The 23,347-nt window shown below is 42.6% G+C and overlaps 1 protein-coding gene across 1 annotated transcript in view; it reads right to left on the reverse strand.

The window, feature by feature from the left end:
• Positions 1 to 6,140: 6,140 nt before the first annotated feature.
• The window catches only part of LOC133652728 (homeobox protein Hox-B9a-like), a 45,950-nt gene continuing 28,743 nt past the window's right edge, over positions 6,141 to 23,347 (reverse strand). Inside the window, exon 2 of the mRNA XM_062051781.1 lies at positions 6,141 to 6,376. Coding sequence (XP_061907765.1) covers positions 6,141 to 6,376 — 236 coding nt within the window. The remainder of the gene's footprint in view (positions 6,377 to 23,347) is intronic.

Below are 23,347 nucleotides of genomic sequence, written 5' to 3' on the forward strand. Positions count from 1 at the left end.
ACTCATTTATTAAAGTCTATTTTCACTTCCACAGTAAAAAAAAACGCTGTTTTTTTTTTCTAATTTATATCGAGCATTATTTAGTTGTTTTTTTTTAAGAAATAAAAGGCAAATACTTTGCAGTTTACCTTTAAAAGCTTCCACACCTCAACACTGGCTGTGTTGCCATGGTTACAGCCATCAATATACGCATGCTACACGTGAAAGTTCGACATAACCAATTGTACAAAAGACAGATGTAATGGTCGAATAGGAAAACAAGCAGAGCAGCGCTAGTCATCGATCATTTCCATAAACAAAACAAGAAGGTAACAAAGCTAGCAGCATTTCATCCTAACACTATAGCCCTTCCTCTACTGCTAAAGCGAACTGAATAAACATTATTTCCTCTAATCTAATAATATTATATGTACACGTATTTACTGGCATACAAACTTGGTGTTGCTGATATTGTCAAGGCCCCTAAGATAAATTGGGGCCCTAAGCAGATTTTTTTTGGAACCCCCCCCCACCCCACCCTATTACAAAAATTTGAAAAATCAAACTTCAATTGAATCTGATGAATGTTTTAAACACAAACTAATTAATTGGGAACAAATTACTGTATTTTCCGGACTATAGAGCGCACCGGTGTATAAGACACACCCACTGAAATTGTTGGGAAACATTTTTTGTTCCATATATTAGTCGCACTGGACTATAAGTCGCAGATATATTTTTTGCGAAATGACGTATTGACACAGAAATGTTTATTTACATACATGAATTGATTCCAAATGGTGTCTGTAACACGGCAGTAAAACGGCTGATCAGACAAAACAGAAGTCGTTGTCATGCTGCGCAAGCTAACAACTCCACAATGACGTTTTGGTGAATTTACCGAGGAATTTGTGAATCTTAAAGTTATCTTCTTCCCACTCCCTTTCAGGCAAAACTGGACAATCATGCTTACATACTGTACATTACCTTTTGCATTATATTATTTGATATTATTATGTATTGTCTACCATGTACTTTATTTTTATTAAATGTCATTGCCTGAAATAAATGAAAAAATTAAAAATGAATGAAAACTGAAACAACACAAAAAGAATGCCATTAACAACACTAACACAGACACTTGTAAACATGTTAGCATATTAGCTAATGCTAACGACGCTAGCTTCATTAGATTAGGGATAGGGTCAGGATTATTTAATTAATCTAATTAATGAATTTGTGAAACTGCAACAAGGCAAAAAGTAATTAAGTCAGAATTGTTTTCGTTAAATCGATCAACTCGGAGTGACGAATGAAGAATCCATAGGGGTAGAAACGCTATGGACGGCTAGAAAGGCAGAATGACAGTTTTACTTTTGGTTGGAAAGTTTTGTCCAAAAGATGGTGCCATAGCACAAAGAATAACCCACCTATTCAGTGTTTGTTTGTTTTTTTACTATTTGTATTCCATACATTAGCCGCACTGTTTTATAAGCTGCTGGTTTCAAAGTGTGGGGAAAAAAGTAGTGGCTTATAGTCCGGAAGTTACGGTTTTCAATAGTTTTGAGTGCAAAATCACAAATTGAATGTGATCAAAAGTACCATTTACTTAGGAGAAGGAGTGTCTGGGAAAATGCCAAATCTATTTTGTTTTTGTTCAGTGACGGAGCAGGAAGGGTCTAGGCATACGTTAGTGTCATTCATTTTACATCTTACGTGCACTTCTTCACAATAAACGGGGCCTCCACGGATCGCGGGGCCCTCAGCACAGCGCATGGTCTGCATACAGTTAGGGGCCTTCTGAAATGCGTTACCAAGGAAACGGCAGGTGCCATATTGTTTTGAGGTGGGAGAACACCTTGTTGGATACAGGAAGTCTTTGAAGGATGTGAGTGAGAGAAGTGGTGCTTGCTGCCGTCCTTTAACGACTTCTAAACAGTCGCATGTCACACAATCATTCAATCATGTCAAGTAAAAAGTATCGCTGTCCGTATCACCAATACTAGCCCTGATGTAGTTGTTGGTATGGGAGTGATACCAACATGTGCCGTATCGCTTTTGTCTCCGTCGTGCTGAAGAATAAAGTCGATATTGTGAGTAATGTTCAGTTGTGTCCTCATGTTGTGTAGTGATGCACCATCTTGTCCTCATGTTGTGTAGTGATGCACCATCTTGTCCTCATGTTGTGTAGTTGTGCACAATCTTGTCCTCATGTTGTATAGTTGTGCACAATCGTGTCCTCATGTTGTATAGTTGTGCACAATCTTGTCCTCATGTTGTGTAGTTGTGCACAATCTTGTCCTCATGTTGTGTAGTGATGCACCATCTTGTCCTCATGTTGTGTAGTTGTGCACATTCTTGTCCTCTTGTTGTGTAGTGGTGCACCATTTTGTCCTCATGTTGTGTAGTGGTGCACAATATTGTCCTCTTGTTGTGTAGTTGTGCACCATCTTGTCCTCATGTTGTGTAGTGGTGCACCATCTTGTCCTCATGTTGTGTAGTTGTGCACATTCTTGTCCTCTTGTTGTGTAGTGGTGCACCATTTTGTCCTCATGTTGTGTAGTGGTGCACAATATTGTCCTCTTGTTGTGTAGTTGTGCACCATCTTGTCCTCATGTTGTGTAGTTGTGCACCATATTGTCCTCATGTTGTGTAGTGGTGCACCATCTTGTCCTCATTTTGTGTAGTGGTGCACCATCTTGTCCTCATGTTGTGTAGTTGTGCACCATCTTGTTCTCATGTTGTGTAAGGCTGCACCGTCTTGTCCTCATGTTGTGTAGTGGTGCACCATATTGTCCTCATGTTGTGTAAGGCTGCACCATATTGTCCTCATGTTGTGTAGTGCTGCCCCATCTTGTCCTCATGTTGTGTAGTGGTGTTGTGCCAACTTGTCCTCCTGTTGTGTAGTGGTGCTGCAACATCTTGTCCTCATGTTGTGTAGTGGTGTTGTGCCAACTTGTCCTCCTGTTGTGTAGTGGTGCTGCAACATCTTGTCCTCATGTTGTGTAGTGGTGTTGTGCCAACTTTTCCTTATGTTGTGTAGTGGTGCAATATTTTGTCCTCATGTTGTGTAGTGGTGCACCATCTTGTCCTCATGTTGTGTAGTTGTGCACAATCTTGTCCTCATGTTGTGTAGTTGTGCACCATATTGTCCTCTTGTTGTGTAGTGGTGCACCATCTTGTCCTCATGTTGTGTAGCGCTGCACCATCTTGTCATCATGTTGTGTAGTGCTGCTGCACCATCTTGTCCTCATGTTGTGTAGTGGTGCACCATCTTGTCCTCATGTTGTGTAGTGCAGCTGCACCATGTTGTCCTCATGTTGTGTAGTTTTGAGGCACCATCTTGTGCTCATGTTGTGTAATGGTGTTGCACTATCTTGTCCTCATGTTGTGTAGTTGTGCACCATCTTGTTCTTATGTTGTGTAAGGCTGCACCATCTTGTCCTCATGTTGTGTAGTGGTGCACCATCTTGTCATCATGATGTGTAGTTGTGCACCATCTTGTCCTCATGTTGTGTAGTGGTGCTGCAACATCTTCTCCTGATGTTGTGTAGTGGTGTTGTGCCAAATTGTCCTCATGTTGTGTAGTGGTGCAATAATTTGTCCTCATGTTGTGTAGTGGTGCACCATCTCGTCCTCATGTTGTGTAGTTGTGCACAATCTTGTCCTCATGTAGTGTAGCTGTGCACCATATTGTCCTCTTGTTGTGTAGTGGTGCTGCACCATCTTGTCCTCATGTTGTGTAGTTGTGCACCATATTGTCCTCTTGTTGTGTAGTGGTGCACCATCTTGTCCTCATGTTGTGTAGTGCTGCACCATCTTGTCATCATGTTGTGTAGTGCTGCTGCACCATCTTGGCCTCATGTTGTGTAGTTTTGATGCACCATCTTGTCTTCATGTTGTGCAGTGGTACACCATCTTGTCCTCATGTTGTGTAATGGTGCATCATCTTGTCCCCATGTTGTGTAGCGGTGCACCATCTTGTCCTCATGTTGTGTAGTTGTGCACCTTCTTGTCCTCATGTTGTGTAGTGGAGATGCACCATCTTGTCCTCATGTTGTGTAGTGCTGCACCTTCTTGTCCTCATGTTGTGTAGTGGTGATGCATCATCTTGTCCTCATGTTGTGTAGTGCTGCACCATCCTGTCCTCATATTGTGTAGTGCTGCACCTTCTTGTCCTCATGTTGTGTAGTGGTGATGCACCATCTTGTCCTCATGCTGTGTAGTGCTGCACCTTCTTGTCCTCATGTTGTGTAGTGGTGATGCCCCTTCTTGTCCTCATGTTGTGTAGTGCTGCACCTTCTTGTCCTCATGTTGTGTAGTGGTGATGCATCATCTTGTCCTCATGTTGTGTAGTGCTGCACCATCTTGTCCTCATATTGTGTAGTGCTGCACCTTCTTGTCCTCATGTTGTGTAGTGGTGATGCACCGTCTTGTCCTCATGTTGTGTAGTGCTGCACTTTCTTGTCCTCATGTTGTGTAGTAGTGATGCACCATCTTGCCCTCATGTTGTGTAGTGGTGCAATATTTTGTCCTCATGTTGTGTAGTGGTGCTGCACCATCTTCTCCTCATGTTGTGTAGTGGTGCTGCACCATCTTGTCCTCATGTTGTGTAGTAGTGATGCACCATCTTGTCCTCATGTTGTGTAGTGGTGCAATATTTTGTCCTCATGTTGTGTAGTGGTGCTGCACCATCTTCTCCTCATGTTGTGTAGTGGTGCTGCACCATCTTGTCCTCATGTTGTGTAGTGGTGATGCAACATCTTTTCCTCATGACGTGTAGTGGCGTTGCACTATTTTTTCCTCATATTGTGTAGTAGTGGTGCACCATCTTGTCTTCATGTTGTGTAGTGGTGATGCACCATCTTGTCCTCATGTTGTGTAGTAGTGGTGCACCATCTTGTCTTCATGTTGTGTAGTGGTGATGCACCATCTTGTCCTCATGTTGTGTAGTGGTGATGCAACATCTTTTCCTCATGATGTGTAGTGGTGTTGCACTATTTTGTCCTCATATTGTGTAGTAGTGATGCACCTTCTTGTCCTCATGTTGTGTAGTGCTCCACCTTCTTGTCCTCATGTTGTGTAGTGCTCCACCTTCTTGTCCTCATGTTGTGTAGTGCTGCACCTTCTTGTCCTCATGTTGTATAGTGGTAATGCACCTTCTTGTCCTCATGTTGTGTAGTGCTGCACCATCCTGTCCTCATATTGTGTAGTGCTGCACCTTCTTGTCCTCATGTTGTGTAGTGCTGCACCTTCTTGTCCTCATGTTGTATAGTGGTAATGCACCTTCTTGTCCTCATGTTGTGTAGTGCTGCACCTTCTTGTCCTCATGTTGTGTAGTGCTGCACCTTCTTGTCCTCATGTTGTGTAGTGCTGCACCTTCTTGTCCTCATGTTGTGTAGTGGTGATGCACCTTCTTGTCCTCATGTTGTGTAGTGCTGCACCTTCTTGTCCTCATGTTGTATAGTGGTAATGCACCTTCTTGTCCTCATGTTGTGTAGTGCTGCACCATCCTGTCCTCATATTGTGTAGTGCTGCACCTTCTTGTCCTCATGTTGTGTAGTGCTGCACCTTCTTGTCCTCATGTTGTATAGTGGTAATGCACCTTCTTGTCCTCATGTTGTGTAGTGCTGCACCTTCTTGTCCTCATGTTGTGTAGTGCTGCACCTTCTTGTCCTCATGTTGTGTAGTGCTGCACCTTCTTGTCCTCATGTTGTGTAGTGGTGATGCACCTTCTTGTCCTCATGTTGTGTAGTGCTGCACCTTCTTGTCCTCATGTTGTGTAGTGCTGCACCTTCTTGTCCTCATGTTGTGTAGTGCTCCACCTTCTTGTCCTCATGTTGTGTAGTGCTGCACCTTCTTGTCCTCATGTTGTATAGTGGTAATGCACCTTCTTGTCCTCATGTTGTGTAGTGCTGCACCTTCTTGTCCTCATGTTGTGTAGTGCTGCACCTTCTTGTCCTCATGTTGTGTAGTGGTGATGCACCTTCTTGTCCTCATGTTGTGTAGTGCTGCACCTTCTTGTCCTCATGTTGTGTAGTGCTGCACCTTCTTGTCCTCATGTTGTGTAGTGCTGCACCTTCTTGTCCTCATGTTGTGTAGTGCTGCACCTTCTTGTCCTCATTTTGTGTAGTGCTGCACCTTCCCCCTACGTGCCGACTCTAGTCCTTGGGCTGGTCCTTGCTCTGTTTCTTCATCTTCATCCTGCGGTTCTGGAACCAGATCTTCACCTGTCTCTCGGTCAGGTTGAGCGCGCGAGCCACCTCGTGGCGGCGGTCCCGGGTCAGGTACATGTTGAAGAGGAACTCCTTCTCCAGCTCCAGCGTCTGGTACTTACTGTACGGACACCTCTTCTTGCGGGAGGAGCGCGCGTGCAGCCAGTTGGCCGAGGGGTCGCCTGCGGGAAGACAAGGGAGAGTTAGTGATGACACATCCGGACTACAAGCCGCTACTTTTATCCTACACTTCGAACCCTTTATTTAATTTATGGACTTCTCTTCGCTGACGGCCATCATGCAAATAGTTTTCATTAAACACATGCAAAGATGGTATTGTTTGTGCTGTGGAAGTGTGAACGTGTGAAAGTGTGGACTCCACACGTCCTCACGCTGAACTCTGAGGTGAATTAGCAGGAATTCATTTAGCAGCAAAAACGAAGAAGTTGCGTCTTTGCTTCTCCGCCACACTTTATTACTTTGTGGCTTTCAGGAAGGTGATTGGAGACCTCCTGTGGTGTGTCAGCTCTCTGATGAGCTGCAATAAACTTGTCTTTTACTGCCTTTTTCCTTCTTCAACTCTTCCTCCTCGCGCCATTGTTAGCATCGGAGCTAGCTTACAAAGGTCCGACTCCAAAGATGAGTATTTACGTGTACACGGATGATGTCGCGATGAAAGGGAATACATTGATGTACACATGTACGTATATTTAGGAGTATATCTAGAGGAATGATTCTTGTAGCGTTCAAAGTGTTAGCTAGCTAGCTACAGTTAAAGTGTTAGCGTTCAATCTTTGCTAACTTCCTTACATTATTGTCATGTTTCTTTTGAAACCATGCATGTCGAATCACTTTGTGCTGAGAATTCCTTTCTGTTTTCCGACTAAAAAAGTAGGTTTTTATCTGACATTCTTTCAGTTACGCGAAAGTAAACGCAGCAGAACAGTGAATATTAATTCAACTCACATTGGGCTGAAATCAACACTTTATCAGAGTTGAATCATTCTCTTATGTCATTAAATTAGACCTTTAATCTTTGTAATATTTCAGCTCTTTGATGGTGTTAAATATCTGACACACTCAGTATTGTTTTTTCAACGTTTCTTTTTCACAATAAGTCACTTCTTTTCACTATGATTGTTCCTTTTTAACATCGATTGTTGTTTTTATTTAAGTTTATGTCAAACGTGCATACAGTGGCAATATGATCCATCACATATGTCTCATATGTTCTCATTACAAGTGCGAAAAGGAGTAGGAAGAAGCAGAGTGATTGATTGATTGGGAAAATATCACTCAAATCAACATACATCAATAATAAATGACTCCCTGCAAAATGAAGACAAATCTTAGCAAGCAGTGATTGATATTGAGAGTGATTGTTGTGTAAATATGACATGTAACTATGGACATGTAAATATGACATATAAATATAGACATGTAAATATGACATGTAAACATAGACATGTAAATATGACATGTAAATATGGACATATAAATATGACATGTAAATATAGACATGTAAATATAGACATGTAAATATGGACATACAAATATGACATATAAATATGGACATGTAAATATAGACATGTAAATATAGATATGTAAATATGACATGCAAATATGGACATGTAAATATGACATGTAAATATGGACATATAAATATAGACATGTAAAAATATACATGTAAAAATATACATGTAAATATAGATATATAAATATGGACACGTAAATATGACATGTAAATATGGACATATAAATATAGACATGTAAAAATATACATGTAAAAATATGCATGTAAATATAGATATATAAATATGGACATGTAAATATAGACATGTAAAAATATACATGTAAATATAGACATGTACAAATATACATGTAAAAATATACATGCAAAAATGTACATGTAAATTTAGACATGGATGGATGGATGGATATAAATATGGACATGTAAATATGCACATACTGTATAAATATGACATGTAAATATAGACATGTAAATATGGACATGTAAATATGGACATATACATATGACATGTAATTATAGACATGTAAATATAAACATATAATTATGACATGCAAATATGGACATGTAAAAATATACATGTAAATATAGACATGTAAATATGGACATATAAATATAGACATGTAAATATGACATGTAAATATAGACATGTAAATATAGATATTTAAACATATACATGTAAAAAATATACATGTAGATATGGACATGTAAATATAGACATGCAAACATATACATGTAAAAATATGCATGTAAATATAGACATATAAATATGGACATGTAAATATAGACCTGTAAAAACATACATGTAAAAATAGACATAAATATGGACATGTAAATATAGACATGTAAAAATATACATGTAAATATAGACATATAAATATAAACATGTAAATATGGATATGTAATTATGACATGCATACAGTAGCAATATGAACCATCGCATATTTCACATATTTTCTCATTACGAGTGCGAAAAGGAGTAGGAAGAAGCAGAGTGTATTTAATCCCGCCGCCTTTTTCCGCTTCAATGACTAACACTTTTCTTCACGTCTCAATTTCCTGTTTAGCACAATTCAAACCTGTGAATAATACATCCATAAATATTATACGTAACAATATACTTAAATATTTGATCATCCACGGTGATTTCAACAATAAGTTGTTTTACGTCCGGTGAAAAGTATATTTCTAAACAACTTCCTCTCCTCCGTCACAGAAAGGAGCGAAATGCTTGCGTTAAATATAAAGTATAACTCGCATTTCACTCTCTAAATCAAACAATTATTGGGAAAATATAATTCTAATCAACAAGCATCAATAGTAAATTGTAATGTCTGTTGATCATGTTTTTGTTTTGGCCATGTGTTGTTTGTTTTTTGGACTCTTTTTAGTTCCTGGTTGCACTTCCTGGTTTGTTTGTTTCCATAGCAACTCATTAGTTTTCACCTGGTTCACATCGTCATGTCACGCACCTGTTCACGTTTAGAGTCACGCACCTGTTTTCACTGATCATGTCACTATATAAGCTTTTCTGTTTCTGTTGTTCGTCCTGGCGACATCACATTCACACTCCTGCCACTCTGTTCACGCTCATGATCCATGCTGCTCTTTTTCATGCTTTTTCCTCATGCCAAGTAAGTTTTGTTTAATAGTTTTTGTGCCCTTGTGCAAGTCTTTTGTTTTGTATAGCCAAGTTTTCTACCTCCACTGTTAGCGCCTTTTGTTTATTCCTTTTTTATTGTTAAATAAACATGTATTTAAATTCACGCCTCACACGCGCCAATTTTCCGTTGCCTTCTGGTAGAACCAACCACGCCAGGGACCAAGTCCTGACAGTATGTCGCCAGCAGAAAAATTCTCCCGCACAAAAATTGGACGTTTTTGACGAGGCTTCTTGGGCGGTCCTGCGCGCGATGGAGGAGGAAACTCTGCGCTACTCCTCCATGGAGCACAGAGACATGATGTGGGGGCCAGATGGAAGACTGGTGCCATTGTGCTCCATTTGGTCCGAGGGCGACGTGCCGCGGAAGCGTCGCCCAAGACGGAGGACTTCCGCAAAGAGAGAGGACGCCTCACTCCCGCAAGCTCTTCCCCCTCCAGGCGGAAGCAAGCAACAGGCAGCCCAGCTTCGCCCTGATGACTTCACAGACCAGGATTTTTTTTTCAAGACTTTTTCTTTTGATCACTCCCCTCCAGCAAAAGACTCTAAACCCATAAACATGATACAACACTATCAGAACATGCTTTTGGACATTAGAGCAAGTCAATCCAAGCCACCCAAATTCCATGCCCCGCCCCCCAGGACTCAAGCCACGCCCAAGTCACAAACATTTTTTTTCTCTCCCAATCAATCCCAGGTGGGGAAGAATAAAATACTTTTTGGACAATTAAAAGGGGAGGATTCTGCCCCCCTCCTGACCTCTCTCCACCCACCCCAAAAGACGGTTCCGGAGCGCGTCTGGGATCCGCTCCTTTAGGGGGGGGCTAGGGCTGGGAACTGTTCAGGTGGGGCAGTTCTTCGGTCTGCCAAGCCACAGCCTCCAGCACGGCCGCCACCACCAGTCTTTCGGCCTGCTAAGCCGCAACCTCCGGTTCGGCCACCACCACCGGTATTTCCACGCTGCCAAGCTCCAGTTGCTGCACCACGCTGCCAAGCTCCAGTTGCTGCACCACGCTGCCAAGCTCCAGTTGCTGCACCACGGCTGGCACCACAGCTGGCACCCGTCGCAGCACCAGCTCCACCACGCCAAGACCCACCACGTCGAGCTCCGGTACCAGCTCCACGACGCCAGGTGCCACCCGTCGCAGCACCACGGTTGGCACCACGGCTGGCACCCGTCGCAGCACCACGGCTGGCACCCATCACAGCACCAGCTCCTCCACGCCAAGACCCACCACGCCGAGCTCCGGTACCAGCTCCACGACGGCAAGCTCCGGTACCAGCCCCACGACGGCAAGCTCCGGTACCAGCTCCACGACGGCAAGCTCCGGTACCAGCTCCACATCAAGACCAAGACCAAGACCAAGACCCACGCCAAGACCCTGACCCACGCCAAGACCAAGACCAAGACCAAGACCCCCCAAGCCAAGACAAAGACCAAGACCCCCCAAGCCAAGACAAAGACCAAGACCCGCCAAGCCAAGACAAAGACCAAGACCCCCCAAGCCAAGACAAAGACCAAGACCCCCAAAGCCAAGACAAAGACCAAGCACCACCATGCCAAGACAAAGACCCGCCACGCCAAATTTTTCCGCCCGACGCACCACGCCAAGCTTCGCCGTCTGCTGCACCTGCGTCATCTGCTCCTGCCACGATGACAACGCATCCACCTCCTAGTCAGCCACAGATGTGGCCATTCCATGGGCGTCCGCCACGCCAGGTTCGCCGACCTCCTCGTCGGCCACGAATGTGGCCATTCCCAGGTCGTCCACCTCGTCTGGTACAGCGGCGCTCTACGCGTCGCCGGCATCTAACTCTGCCCCGGTGGATTCGGGGACACCTGGTCTGGCGACCCACCGCCATGTCCCCCTCCCGCCCTCCCATGACTCTTGATCCTGCCTTGTTTTATTTGTTTTTGGACATCTGGGATCTGTCCTTAAGGGAGGGGCTCTGTCATGTCTGTTGATCATGTTTTTGTTTTGGCCATGTGTTGTTTGTTTTTTGGACTCTTTTTAGTTCCTGGTTGCACTTCCTGGTTTGTTTGTTTCCATAGCAACTCATTAGTTTTCACCTGGTTCACATCGTCATGTCACGCACCTGTTCACGTTTAGAGTCATGCACCTGTTTTCACTGATCATGTCACTATATAAGCTTTTCTGTTTCTGTTGTTCGTCCTGGCGACATCACATTCACACTCCTGCCACTCTGTTCACGCTCATGATCCATGCTACTCTTTTTCATGCTTTTTCCTCATGCCAAGTAAGTTGTGTTTAATAGTTTTTGTGCCCTTGTGCAAGTCTTTTGTTTTGTATAGCCAAGTTTTCTACCTCCACTGTGAGCGCCTTTTGTTTATTCCTTTTTTATTGTTAAATAAACATGTATTTAAATTCACGCCTCGCACGCGCCAATTTTCCGTTGCCTTCTGGGAGAACCAACCACGCCGGGACCAAGTCCTGACAGTAAATGACTCCCTGCAGAATGAAGACAAGTTGTGGTTGTTGCACAGTGATTTTAAAAGGTGCAACATTGGAGGGAAGACTTTCATTCTGAGAGTTGTTGATACGTCATTTCTGCGTGTACACCAGAGAGAAGGAGTTCCAGGAATAAAAAATATCCTCTCTGCTCACTAATTAGTCGCTGGCCGTCATCAGTGCTCCTCAATCAACGGAAGGAATCCATTCGCTCTGCGCGGTGGCGAGGCGAGATGATGGATGGCCAGGCGACGCTTGTGTCGCGCGCCAAAGTGCGTATTTGCATTCCTCCCGTGAGGAGGAGCCACGCCTGCGACCATCCATCATGGCCGCCGCTACGCCGCGGCGTGCTACTTGTCTTCCAGGAGGATATTTCACACAATTACTGAGACGTGTTACGTAACCCCTGAAGAAATATATCTCTCATTTATGTCCAATATCCACTTTGTACATTTCCGAAGTCGCGTGATTTGATTATGATTATAAATGTATTCAAAACCTAAACTTCATTATGTAAATGAAGTTGATTGTAGGAAAAAATGCTGTGTCCTTTCAAAGTAAAAGTCCATTATTTCTACATACAATGGTGGTCAAAAGTGTACATACACTTGTAAAGAACATAATGTCATGGTTGTCTTGAATTTTCAATCATTTCTACAACTCTTATTTTTTTGTGATAGAGTGATTGGAGCACATACTTGTTGGTCACAAAAAACATTATTGAAGTTTGCTTCTTTTATGAATTTAATATGGGACTTCTGAAAATGTGAGCAAATCTGCTGGGTCAAAAGTATACATACAGCAATGTTAATATTTGCTTACATGTCCCTTGGCAAGTTTCACTGCAATAATGTGCTTTTGGTAGCCATCCACAAGCTTCTGGCAAGCTTCTGCTTGAATTTTTGACCACTCCTCTTGACGAAATTGGTGCAGTTCAGCTAAATGTGTTGGTTTTCTGACATGGACTTGTTTCTTCAGCATTGTCCACACGTTTAAGTCAGGACTTTGGGAAGGCCATTCTAAAACCTTCATTCTAGCCTGATTTAACCATTCTTTACCACTTTTGACGTGTGTTTGGGGTCATTGTCCTGTTGGAACACCCAACTGCGCCCAAGACCCAACCTCCGGGCTGATGATTTTAGGTTGTCCTGAAGAATTTGGAGGTAATCCTCCTTTTTCATTTTCCCATTTACTCTCTGTAAAGCACAAGTTCAATTGGCAGCAAAACGGGCTGAGGGCATAATACTACCACCACCATGCTTGACGGTAGGTGTGGTGTTCTTGGGATTAAAGGCATCCCCTTTTCTCCTCCAAACATATTGCTTGTGGCCAATTTTTGTTTCATCTGACATCACATGGACAAAGATAAGACCTTCTGGAGGAAAGTTCTGTGGTCAGATTAAACAAAATTTAGCTGTTGGCCACAATACCCAGCAATATGTTTGGAGGAGAAATGGTGAGGCCTTTAATCCCAGGAACACCACACCTACTGTCAAGCATGGTGGTGGTAGTATTATGCTCTGGGCCTGTTTTGCTGTCAATGGAACTGGTGCTTTAAATGGGAAAATGAAAAAGGAGGATTACCTCCAAATTCTTCAGGACAAGCTAAAATCATCAGCCCGGAGGTTGCGTCTTGGGCGCAGTTGGGTGTTCCAACAGGACAATGACCCCAAACACACGTCAAAAGTGGTAAAGGAATGGCTAAATCAGGCTAGAATGAAGGTTTTAAAATGGCCTTCCCAAAGTCCTGACTTAAAAGTGTGGACAATGCTCAAGAAACAAGTCCATGTCAGAAAACCAACACATTTAGCTGAACTGCACCAATTTTGTCAAGAGGAGTGGTCTAAAATTCAAGCAGAAGCTTGTGGATGGCTACCAAAAGCGCCTTATTGCAGTGAAACTTGCCAAGGGACATGTAAGCAAATATTAACATTGCTGTATGTATACTTTTGACCCAGCAGATTTGCTCACATTTTCAGTAGACCCATAATAAATTCATAAAAGAAGCAAACTTCATGAATGTTTTTTGTGACCAACAAGTATGTGCTCCAATCTCTCTATCACAAAAAAATAATAGTTGCAGAAATGATTGGAAACTCAAGACAGCCATGACATTATGTTCTTTACAAGTGTATGTCAACTTTTGACCCCCACTGTAAATACAGTAGATTTAACATTCTCAACCTGGCAAAGCTCCTGATTTTTACTAAAACGTGTTAATTGTTTTAAATTGTTCAATAATTGTTATTGCCAGCCACCAAAAAAGTGGTTTTCACTTGATTTCATCATCCTTAATCAAATGTAAAAAACTGTGAAAATCAGTTATTGAATCATGATTGTTGTTAATGGACTCAATATACATTTTCCACAAAAACAATTCTTTTTACAATGAACAAAAAATTCAAATCCTACATTTCCTGTTACAAAAATTCCTATTTTTTTCTAATTCAACATTTCTCAACACATTCAAATAATTTTGTTCCCCCCCAAGATTCCAGGTTTTCCACGAATGTCCCATTTCACACAATAAATGCCATTAAAAAATATGTTGTCATATTTCTCAACGCAGTAAAGATTTTTCTAGTAAAGATTAAAATTCACAATTTTTCACATTGAGAAAAAATCCCTAATTTCCTGTCACACAATTCCCATGACTAATCACTGAAAAGTTTTCCAGTTTGTACATTTTTTAAATGCTTTCTAAAATTCCAGCGACAAAACTTTCAATTCCCATATTACCAAACCCCAAAAGCAGTGAAGTTGTCACGTTGTGTAAATGGTAAATAAAAAGAGAATACAATGATTTGTAAATCCTTTTCAACTTATTTTCAATTTAATAGACGGCAAAGACAAGATATTTCATGTTCACACTGAGAAACTTTGTTGTTTTTTGCAAATATTAGCTCATTTGGAATTTGATGCCTGCAACATGTTTCAAAAAAGCTGGCATAAGTGGCAAAAAAGACTGAGAAAGTTGAGGAATGCTCATCAAAGACTTATTTGGAACATCCCACAGGTGAACAGGCTAATTTGGAACAGGCGAGTGCCATGATTGGGTATAAAAGCAGCCTCCATGAAATGCTCAGTCATTCACAAACAAGGATGGGGCGAGGGTCACCACTTTGTCAACAATTGCCTGAGCAAATTGTTTAAGAACAACATTTCTCAACCAGCTATTGCAAGGAATTTAGGGATTTCACCATCTAAGCTCCGTAATGTCATCAAAAGGTTCAGAGAATCTGGAGAAATCACTGCACGTAAGCCATGATATTATGGACCTTGGATCCCTCAGGCGGGACTGCATCAAAAAGCCACATCAGTGTGTAAAGGATATCACCACATGGGATCAGGAACACTTCAGAAAACCACTGTCAGTAACTACAGTTGGTCACTACATCTGTAAGTGCAAGTTAAAACTCTACTATGCAAAGCCAAAGCCATTTATCAACAACACCCAGAAACGCCGTCGGCTTCGCTGGGCCCGAGCTCATCTAAGATGGACTGATGCAAAGTGGAAAAGAGTTCTGTGGTCTAACAAGTCCACATTTCAAATTGTTTATGGAAATTGTGGACGTCGTGTCCTCCGGACCAAAGAGGAAAAGAACCATCCGGACTGTTCTTGGCACAAAGTGTAAAAGCCAGCATCTGTGATGGTATGGGGGTGTATTAGTGCCCAAGACATGGGTAACTTACACATCTGTGAAGGCACCATTAATGCTGGAAGGTACATACAGGTTTTGGAGCAACACATGTTGCCATCCAAGCAACGTTATCATGGACGCCCCTGCTTATTTCAGCAAGACAATGCCAAGCCACGTGTTACAACAGTGTGGCTTCATAGTAAAAGAGTGCGGGTACTAGACTGGCCTGCCTGTAGTCCAGACATTGAAAATGTGTGGTGCAATATGAAGGCTAATATATCAGAAGGGAGACTGTTGAACAACGTAAGCTGTACATCAAGCAAGAATGGGAAATAATTCCACTTCAAAAATGTGTCTCCTCAGTTCCCAAACTTTTACTGAGTGTTGTTAAAAGGAAAGGCCATGTAACACAGTGGTAAAAATGCCCCTCTGACAACTTTTTTGCAAAGTTCATGATTCTTTGCACAAAAAAAAAAAAATTCTCAGTGTGAACATGAAGTATCTTGTCTTTGCAGTCTATTCAATTGAATATAAGTTGAAAATGATTTGCAAATCATTGTATTCTCTTTTTATTTACCATTTACACAATGTGCCAACTTCACTGGTTTTGGGGTTTATAGACACGTAAATATGGACATATAAATACAATTTATATATAAAGTATATAAATATATAATATCTATAAATAATTCACATGAAATATAACCTTAACCTATTTGACTACAAGGCCCGACTTTACCACTACAGGGGGGCTCTGGACCCACTCAAATATTAACACTGAATTAGTTGTCTTCCTCTCCATTCAAATCATATTGAATAATTAAATCGAACCTTCTTACAGTTTACAACCTTGTCAAGTGATATGGAATGGCAAATATTATTCCTTAGGCTTAGGTCAGGCTGATAAGAAAAATTAATATTCATCAAATATACTCCTAAATAGCTGACAAAAAATATATTTACATACAACTATGTTGTGTTAAAATACATCAATAATTATAACTCAATTAAGCAATTCCTGAAGGAATTGCGTGTGAATGCTCAAATGCTGAATTTGAACTGACAAAATGTAGTATGAATGTAAGAATAGTTTGAATGTTGAAGAGTTTGAATTTCCAGGAAAACCAGAATTTGGTTTGGAACTTGGAAAAGTGTTAATTTGAATGTCAAGGATGACTGGAATGTGTTAAAGGTGCAATGGTTTGAATAGGTTGAAAAATGTGGGAATTGTGGAAGTTTAAAAAATTGACAATTCATTTTGAATGGGGAAAATGCACCAAAAAAAAGGGAATTATGGGAAATCCGGGATTTTTTTTTTAAATTGTCGAAGTCGAGCACACAATTCCTAAACAGGCTGAACATTTTGAAGTTGGAACAGTTTGAATCAGATGAAAAATGTGGGGTTTGTGGAACTTTGAAGAATGTTCCATTAATTTCAATGGGAATTTCCACAAAATTTGGGAATTTGGGGAAAAGCGGGAATTTTTTTGAAAATGCTAAAAAAACAAACTTGAATGGTCTGAATTATTTAAAATGGTTGGTGTTAAAATGTTTGAAATCGGTCGATAAATGTTGAAGTAGTAACATTTTGAATTGAGAAATGGTATTACGGGATTCCTGGAATTTCGGGAAAACCGGGAATTTTTCCAGTTCAAAAAACACCTTAGTTTTTGGTCTTAATTAAGAGGATTTTTTTGACGGTGGAATGTTTGAAGTGGGTGGAAAAATATGGAAGAAGTATTCGCCAGAAAAAAGGGGGGAAATAGGGCTTTGGAAAACCAGGAATTCTGGAAAATCCTGGAATTTTTTTTAACTTAGAAAAAAGAGTAGTTTAGATTTCCAGGATGGTGAAATGTGTTGAAGGTGGAATGGTTTGAATAGGTTGAAAAATGTGGAAATGGTGGAAGTTTGAAAAATGGCCAATTCATTTTAAATGGGAAAAATATCCCAGAAAACCAAAAATTCTGGGAAATCTGGGAATTTTTGGTTTTCGGGTTGAATCGGGTGAAAAATGTGGAATGTAGAACGTGCCAAAATCTGGAGAAGAAGATTAGAGGAATAATAATAAATAGATGAATTTTGGTGTAGAAAACCATTTGTGAATGCTTTGGTGCATTCACACAATAAATGTGTTTCTTAACTAAACTTTTAATGAACGGAAAGTGCAAATAAAACACTTTAGTCTTAATTTTTGCGCTCAGGAAACTTCTCTCTGACTTCTTCTGTTTGTTTGATGTTGTCTTTACTGCCACAAGTGATACAAAATGACGAAGATGATTATTTATTTAACACACAAACCTTAGGCTTAGGTCAGGCTGATGAGAGAAATTAATATTCATCAAATTTACTCCTGAATAGCTGACAAAAATAGATTTACATACAATTGTGTTGCGCTAAAATACATCAATAATTATAATAAATGTGTTTCTTAAATAAACTGTTAATGAACGGAAAGTGCAAATTGAACACTTTAGTCTTATTTTTTTGCGCTTAGGAAACTTGTCTCTGACTTCTTATGTTTGTTTGATGTTGTCTTTACTGCCACAAGTGATACAAAATGACGATGATTATTTATTTAACACATAAATCTTAGGCGTAGGTCAGGCTGATTAGGAAAAAAATGAATATTACTCAAATATACTCCTAAATAGCTGACAAAAAATAGATTTACATACAATTATGTTGTGCTGAAATACATCAATTCATAATGAAATTATGAAATTCATAATAAATATATTTCTTAACTAAACTGTCGGTAAACGGAAAGTGCAAATTTTTGGAGACTTCTCTCAGACTTCTTCTATTTGTTAGATGTTGTCTTTACTGCCACAAGTGGTGGAAAAGTGAACTACAGCTGAGCAGTGCTGCAGACCACAGCTGAGAAAAACATCCATTTTGGCGGCCCTCATGGGGTGGTCTCGGCCCAGCATTGGGCCCTATGGTTAAGAGGCACCGAAATATGAATGAATGAATTAATTAATTAATTAATGATCTTTATTGTCATTGTGCATGTACAGGTACAGGTCCAACGAAATTTAGATTGCTTCCCTGAGGTGCTTTGCATTTTTTTTAAAAAGAAGAAACCACACAATATACAAAAACAACACAATATACACAATATGCAATATACAATGTGGCCTAAGACCACTCTAGGAGGCAATGTAAAAGAAAACGAAACAGTAAAAAGTATAAAGTGACTAGAGAGGAGTTATGCTGAATCCAGTGTGCTAAGGGGGTGGGAGTCAGCATTTCCTACCTCCTATGCTGTGAAGGCTTTTTATTGTGGATTAATTGTGTGAATAAATATGATAAATATTGTCCAGTTGGCATGTAATCGCTGATTGCACAGTCCCGGATCGTGATTGACCGGTGGCTTCCTCATGTTGCACGTGAGGGAGTTTTTGTTTTTTGTTTTTTTTTTACAATTTAGCTGCGTTTAGTGCAGTTATGGCCCGGGGGTAGAAACTGTTCCTGAGTCTATTTGTGCGGGTTCGCATGGTTCTGAAACGTCTGCCGGAAGGCAGCCGATCGAAGTGGCTGTTGCCGGGGTGGGATGGGTCCTTGAGTATGTTGGCTGCCTTCTTCAGGCAGCGGGAGTTATACAGTTCTTCCAGGGAGGGGAGGGGGCACCCGATGATTTTTTGGGCCGAGTTGACGACCCTCTGGAGAGCTTTCCTCTCTGCTGCTGTGCAGCTGCAGAACCATACGCAGATGCAGTATGTGAGGATGCTCTCCACAGAACAGCGGTAGAAGGACACCAGCAGATCCTGTCTCAGGTGGAGATTCCTGAGTACTCTCAAGAAGTAGAGCCTCTGCTGTGCCCTCTTGACGATGGCCGTGGTGTTGGTCCTCCAGGACAGGTCCTCATCCAGGTGAACTCCCAGGAAGCGTAGGGATGAGACTCTTTCCACACAGCCCCCGTCGATGTACAGGGGCTGTATGGTAGTTTTTCTCCTCCTGCTGTCCAAGATCACTTCCTGGGTCTTGAGCTGGTTCAGCTTCAGGTTGTTCACCCTGCTCAACACTGCCAGCTGCTCCACCTCGTCCCGGTATGCCGTCTCGTCGACCCCAGAGATGCAGCCCACCACCGTTGTGTCATCGGCAAACTTTATGATGTGATTGCCGGGGTGGGTGGCTGTGAAGTCGTGGGTGTAGAGTGAGTAGAGCAGGGGGCTCAGCACGCAGCCCTGGGGTGAGCCGGTGCTGAGGCTGAGGGCTGTGGAGGTGTGGGTACCCATCCTCACCCTCTGATGGCGGTCAGTCAGGAAGTCTTTAATCCAGAGACAGGTGGGGTTGGATATTCCGAGGTCTGCTAGCTTGGTCACCAGTCTGTCAGGTAAGATGGTATTAAATGCAGAGCTGAAGTCTACAAAGAGCAGCCGTACATAGCCCCCCCCCCCCCCCCCCCCCCTCCATGTGGGACATGGCGGAGTGGAGAGCCGTAGCGATGGCGTCCTCCGTAGACCTGTTGACTCGGTAGGCAAACTGATGGGGGTCCAATGCGGGCGGTAGGGATGAGAGGATGTGGGTCCGGACCAGTTTCTCGAAACACTTCATTGTGATGGAAGTGAGTGCCACTGGCCGGTAGTCGTTCAGACAGCTGACAGTGTTTTTCTTTTTGGGGACCGGGATGATGGTGGAGGTTTTCAGGCAGGATGGGACGGTGGCCTGGGACAGGGACCGGTTGAAGATGTCGGTGAGGACACCAGCCAGCTGATCAGCGCAGTCTCTCAGCACCCGTCCGGAGACGGCGTCCGGTCCCGCAGCCTTCCTCGGGTTCACGGCTTTCAGTGTGCGTCTGACCTCATGTTCCGTCACTGAAAGGGTGAGGCTGCTGTAGTCTGCCGAGTGAGGTGTGACTGCTGATTGAGGTGTGGCTGTTGGGTGAGGTGTTGCTACTGAGTGAAGTGTGACTGCTTCCGATGGTGTTACCTCAAAGCGGGCGTAGAAGGAGTTCAGCTCCTCTGCCAGCCGGGGGTCTCCCCTGCCGGCCGGGAGGTTGCTGGGCCTGTAGTTGGTCATGTGCTGGACCCCCTGCCATACCCTCCTGGAGTCGTTGCTTTGGAAGCAGTCCTCAATCTTCATTTTGGAGTCCTCCTTAGCCTCCCTGATACCACGCTTCAGGCTGGCTCTGGCAGTGCTGTAGAGCTCCCCGTCGCCAGATCTGAACGCGGTGTCCCTCTCCCTCAGCAGCCTCTGCACCTCTCTCGTCATCCATGGCTTTGTGTTGGAATAGACTCGGACGCGCTTATCCACAGTAACAGAGTCTGTGCAGTGTTTTATGTAGCCCAGTACTCCTGATGTGTATTTATCCAGGTCCTCGTCTACAAAGACCTCCCACGCAGTGGTGTCAAATCAGTCTTGTAGCTTTTCAGTGGCACCTTCAGGCCAGGTTTTGATGGACTTTGTTGTGGTGGGAGCACTTATCCGGGTGGGGGTGTATGCTGGGATGAGTAGCAGGGATGTGTGGTCTGACTGGCCCATGTGTGCTAAAGGTTTAGCTCTGTAGCCCAGTTTAATATTTGAGTAAACCTTGTCTAGTGTGTTTTTGCCTCTTGTGGCACATTTTACATGCTGGTGTAGTTTGGGGAGCACTACCTTCAGATTAGCATGGTTAAAGTCTCCTGCGATGATATGAGCAGCCTCCGGATACATGCTTTGTTGCTGGTTGATTGTATCATGCAGCTGACCTAGCACCGTGCTAGCGTTAGCATCTGGCGCTATGTACACTGCGGTTAGCAACACAGCATTGTATTCCCTCGGCAGGTAAAAGGGTCGACATTTAATAGTCAGATATTTTAGATTAGGGGAACAGTGGCTACTCCCCATGTGTCCTTTGTGAATATTAATAGTCCTGCTCCACGCGATTTCCCTGTAGCCTCTTTTGTCCTGTCCAGGCGGTGTAGAGTGTAGCCTGTTAGCTCGATAGCGAGATCCGGGATGGATGAATGGAGCCAGGTTTCTGTGACTATTAGCACGCAGCTATTCCTCACGGTGGTGTTCGTTGCTACCTGTAGCCTCAGTTCGTCCATCTTGTTTGCAAGTGATCTTGCATTTGTGAGACATATACTCGGCAGTGGTGGTCTGTTCGGTCGTGTTCGTTGTCTTAGCCTCTCCAGCAGACCAGCTCTGCAGCCTCGTTTCTGTTTACGTTCTCTACGCCGCCTGCGGCGCTTTGTTCCGGGTATAGTGTACCATGGAGATCCGGGTTGTCTCGCAATTTCTTCCGGGATGTTGTTTACACGGATAAACTCGGCCGTGACGGCGCTTTCTCCGGGAGATCCCACTTCTATGAGATCCTGCCTGGTGTAGACGTTGTTTGCCCGACAGGATGTAAAAAGTAAAATAACAAAGACGTACATAAATAACATAAAAAAGCACCGAACGGGAGAGCGTTGAGCCTCTGCGACTAGTCGCGACGCCATCTTGAACATATGTCAAATGTTCACAAATAAAAAGTATTCTTTCAAATAATATCAGTTGTTTTTCTTGAATAAGTGTGACTTTGAGCAGAAGAAGATCGTTGGACACAAACACATGGAGGAAGGGAAGGTGCTAATATTCCATCACTGATCAATGATGAGTGATCAATGATTGTATTGGTGATCGAATTGGTTTCCTATCACATCTGCCCTCCGTCTACCGCTGCTTGCAGTTTGCAGCTAATAGTTGCAGAAATGGAGCCTCATATATCCTGAAGGCAGGTTATTACATTTCTCTGCCTCCTATTTTATCCCTCCCCCTTCCCCTCCCCCTTCCCCTCCCCCGAACACATCGCCCAGCCGCCGCTCGCCAATTAATGGTCTTGTTCTAACTTAATAAACTTCGCAGGTCATCATTTCCCCGCTGTGCCCGCCAGCGGCAGCACAAAGACTGAAGTGTAATCTTGTACTGGGCTCTGGATGAGTGCCCACAACAACGCAACACAACACAACACAACACAACACAACACAACGTTGCAGGATGCTACATTTAACGGAATCTTAGTTTTTTGCTGGTGGCGGCCATTTTCTTTACAGGACCACCTCGGGGAAATCATCAAAGCGGCGTCTTGACGATAAACATCGCAAGTGGTTGTCATACCAAACTTGTACTTTTGCAGAGGAAACACACAACTTGTACACAACAACACCTCTTACACAAACTACATTTTGGACTTTATTACACAAAAGTCATTTCACGTGATTCAGTTTTCATTGCAATCTTTGCAATTTGACTTCTTTGGAAACAACAACACCCTTTCTGTGGACAACAACTTCCTCCAATTGTAAACAACATTCATGAATACATTTGTAATTGTAAACAACATTTATGAATAAAGTTCTAATTGTAAACAGCATTCATGAATACATTTCTAAATGTAAACAATATTCATGAATAAAGTTCTAATTGTAAACAACATTCATGAAAAAAGTACTAATCGTAAACAATGTTCCCTTTAATTTTTTATGTGTGAGCAAACGCAAAAACTCCCTGAGCATTCAGTGGAGCCCATGTGAGCAACATCAGACGTGCACACTGTGGCTACACCAGCAGCACACCTGTCCCAAACCTGACTAAATAACAAGTTCAATCTCCATCCATCCATCCATTATCTACCGCTTGTCCCTTTTGGGGTCGCAGGGGGTGCTGGAGCCTATCTCAGCTGCATTCGGGCGGAAGGCGGTGTACACCCTGGACAAGTCCCCACCTCATTGCGGGGCCAACACAGATAGACAGACAACATTCTCTTATTATTATAATCAAATGACAGCAGTAATTTCCATGAGGTTATTTTCTAATATAAGTGTTTAGGCCCGCTTACAATGACAATAACAAAAAATATTGTTTTTCATGAACTGTGTACTTGTATT

Source organism: Entelurus aequoreus, linkage group LG06 (assembly GCF_033978785.1).
Source record: "Entelurus aequoreus isolate RoL-2023_Sb linkage group LG06, RoL_Eaeq_v1.1, whole genome shotgun sequence".
In the NCBI taxonomy this organism is placed as follows: domain Eukaryota; kingdom Metazoa; phylum Chordata; class Actinopteri; order Syngnathiformes; family Syngnathidae; genus Entelurus; species Entelurus aequoreus.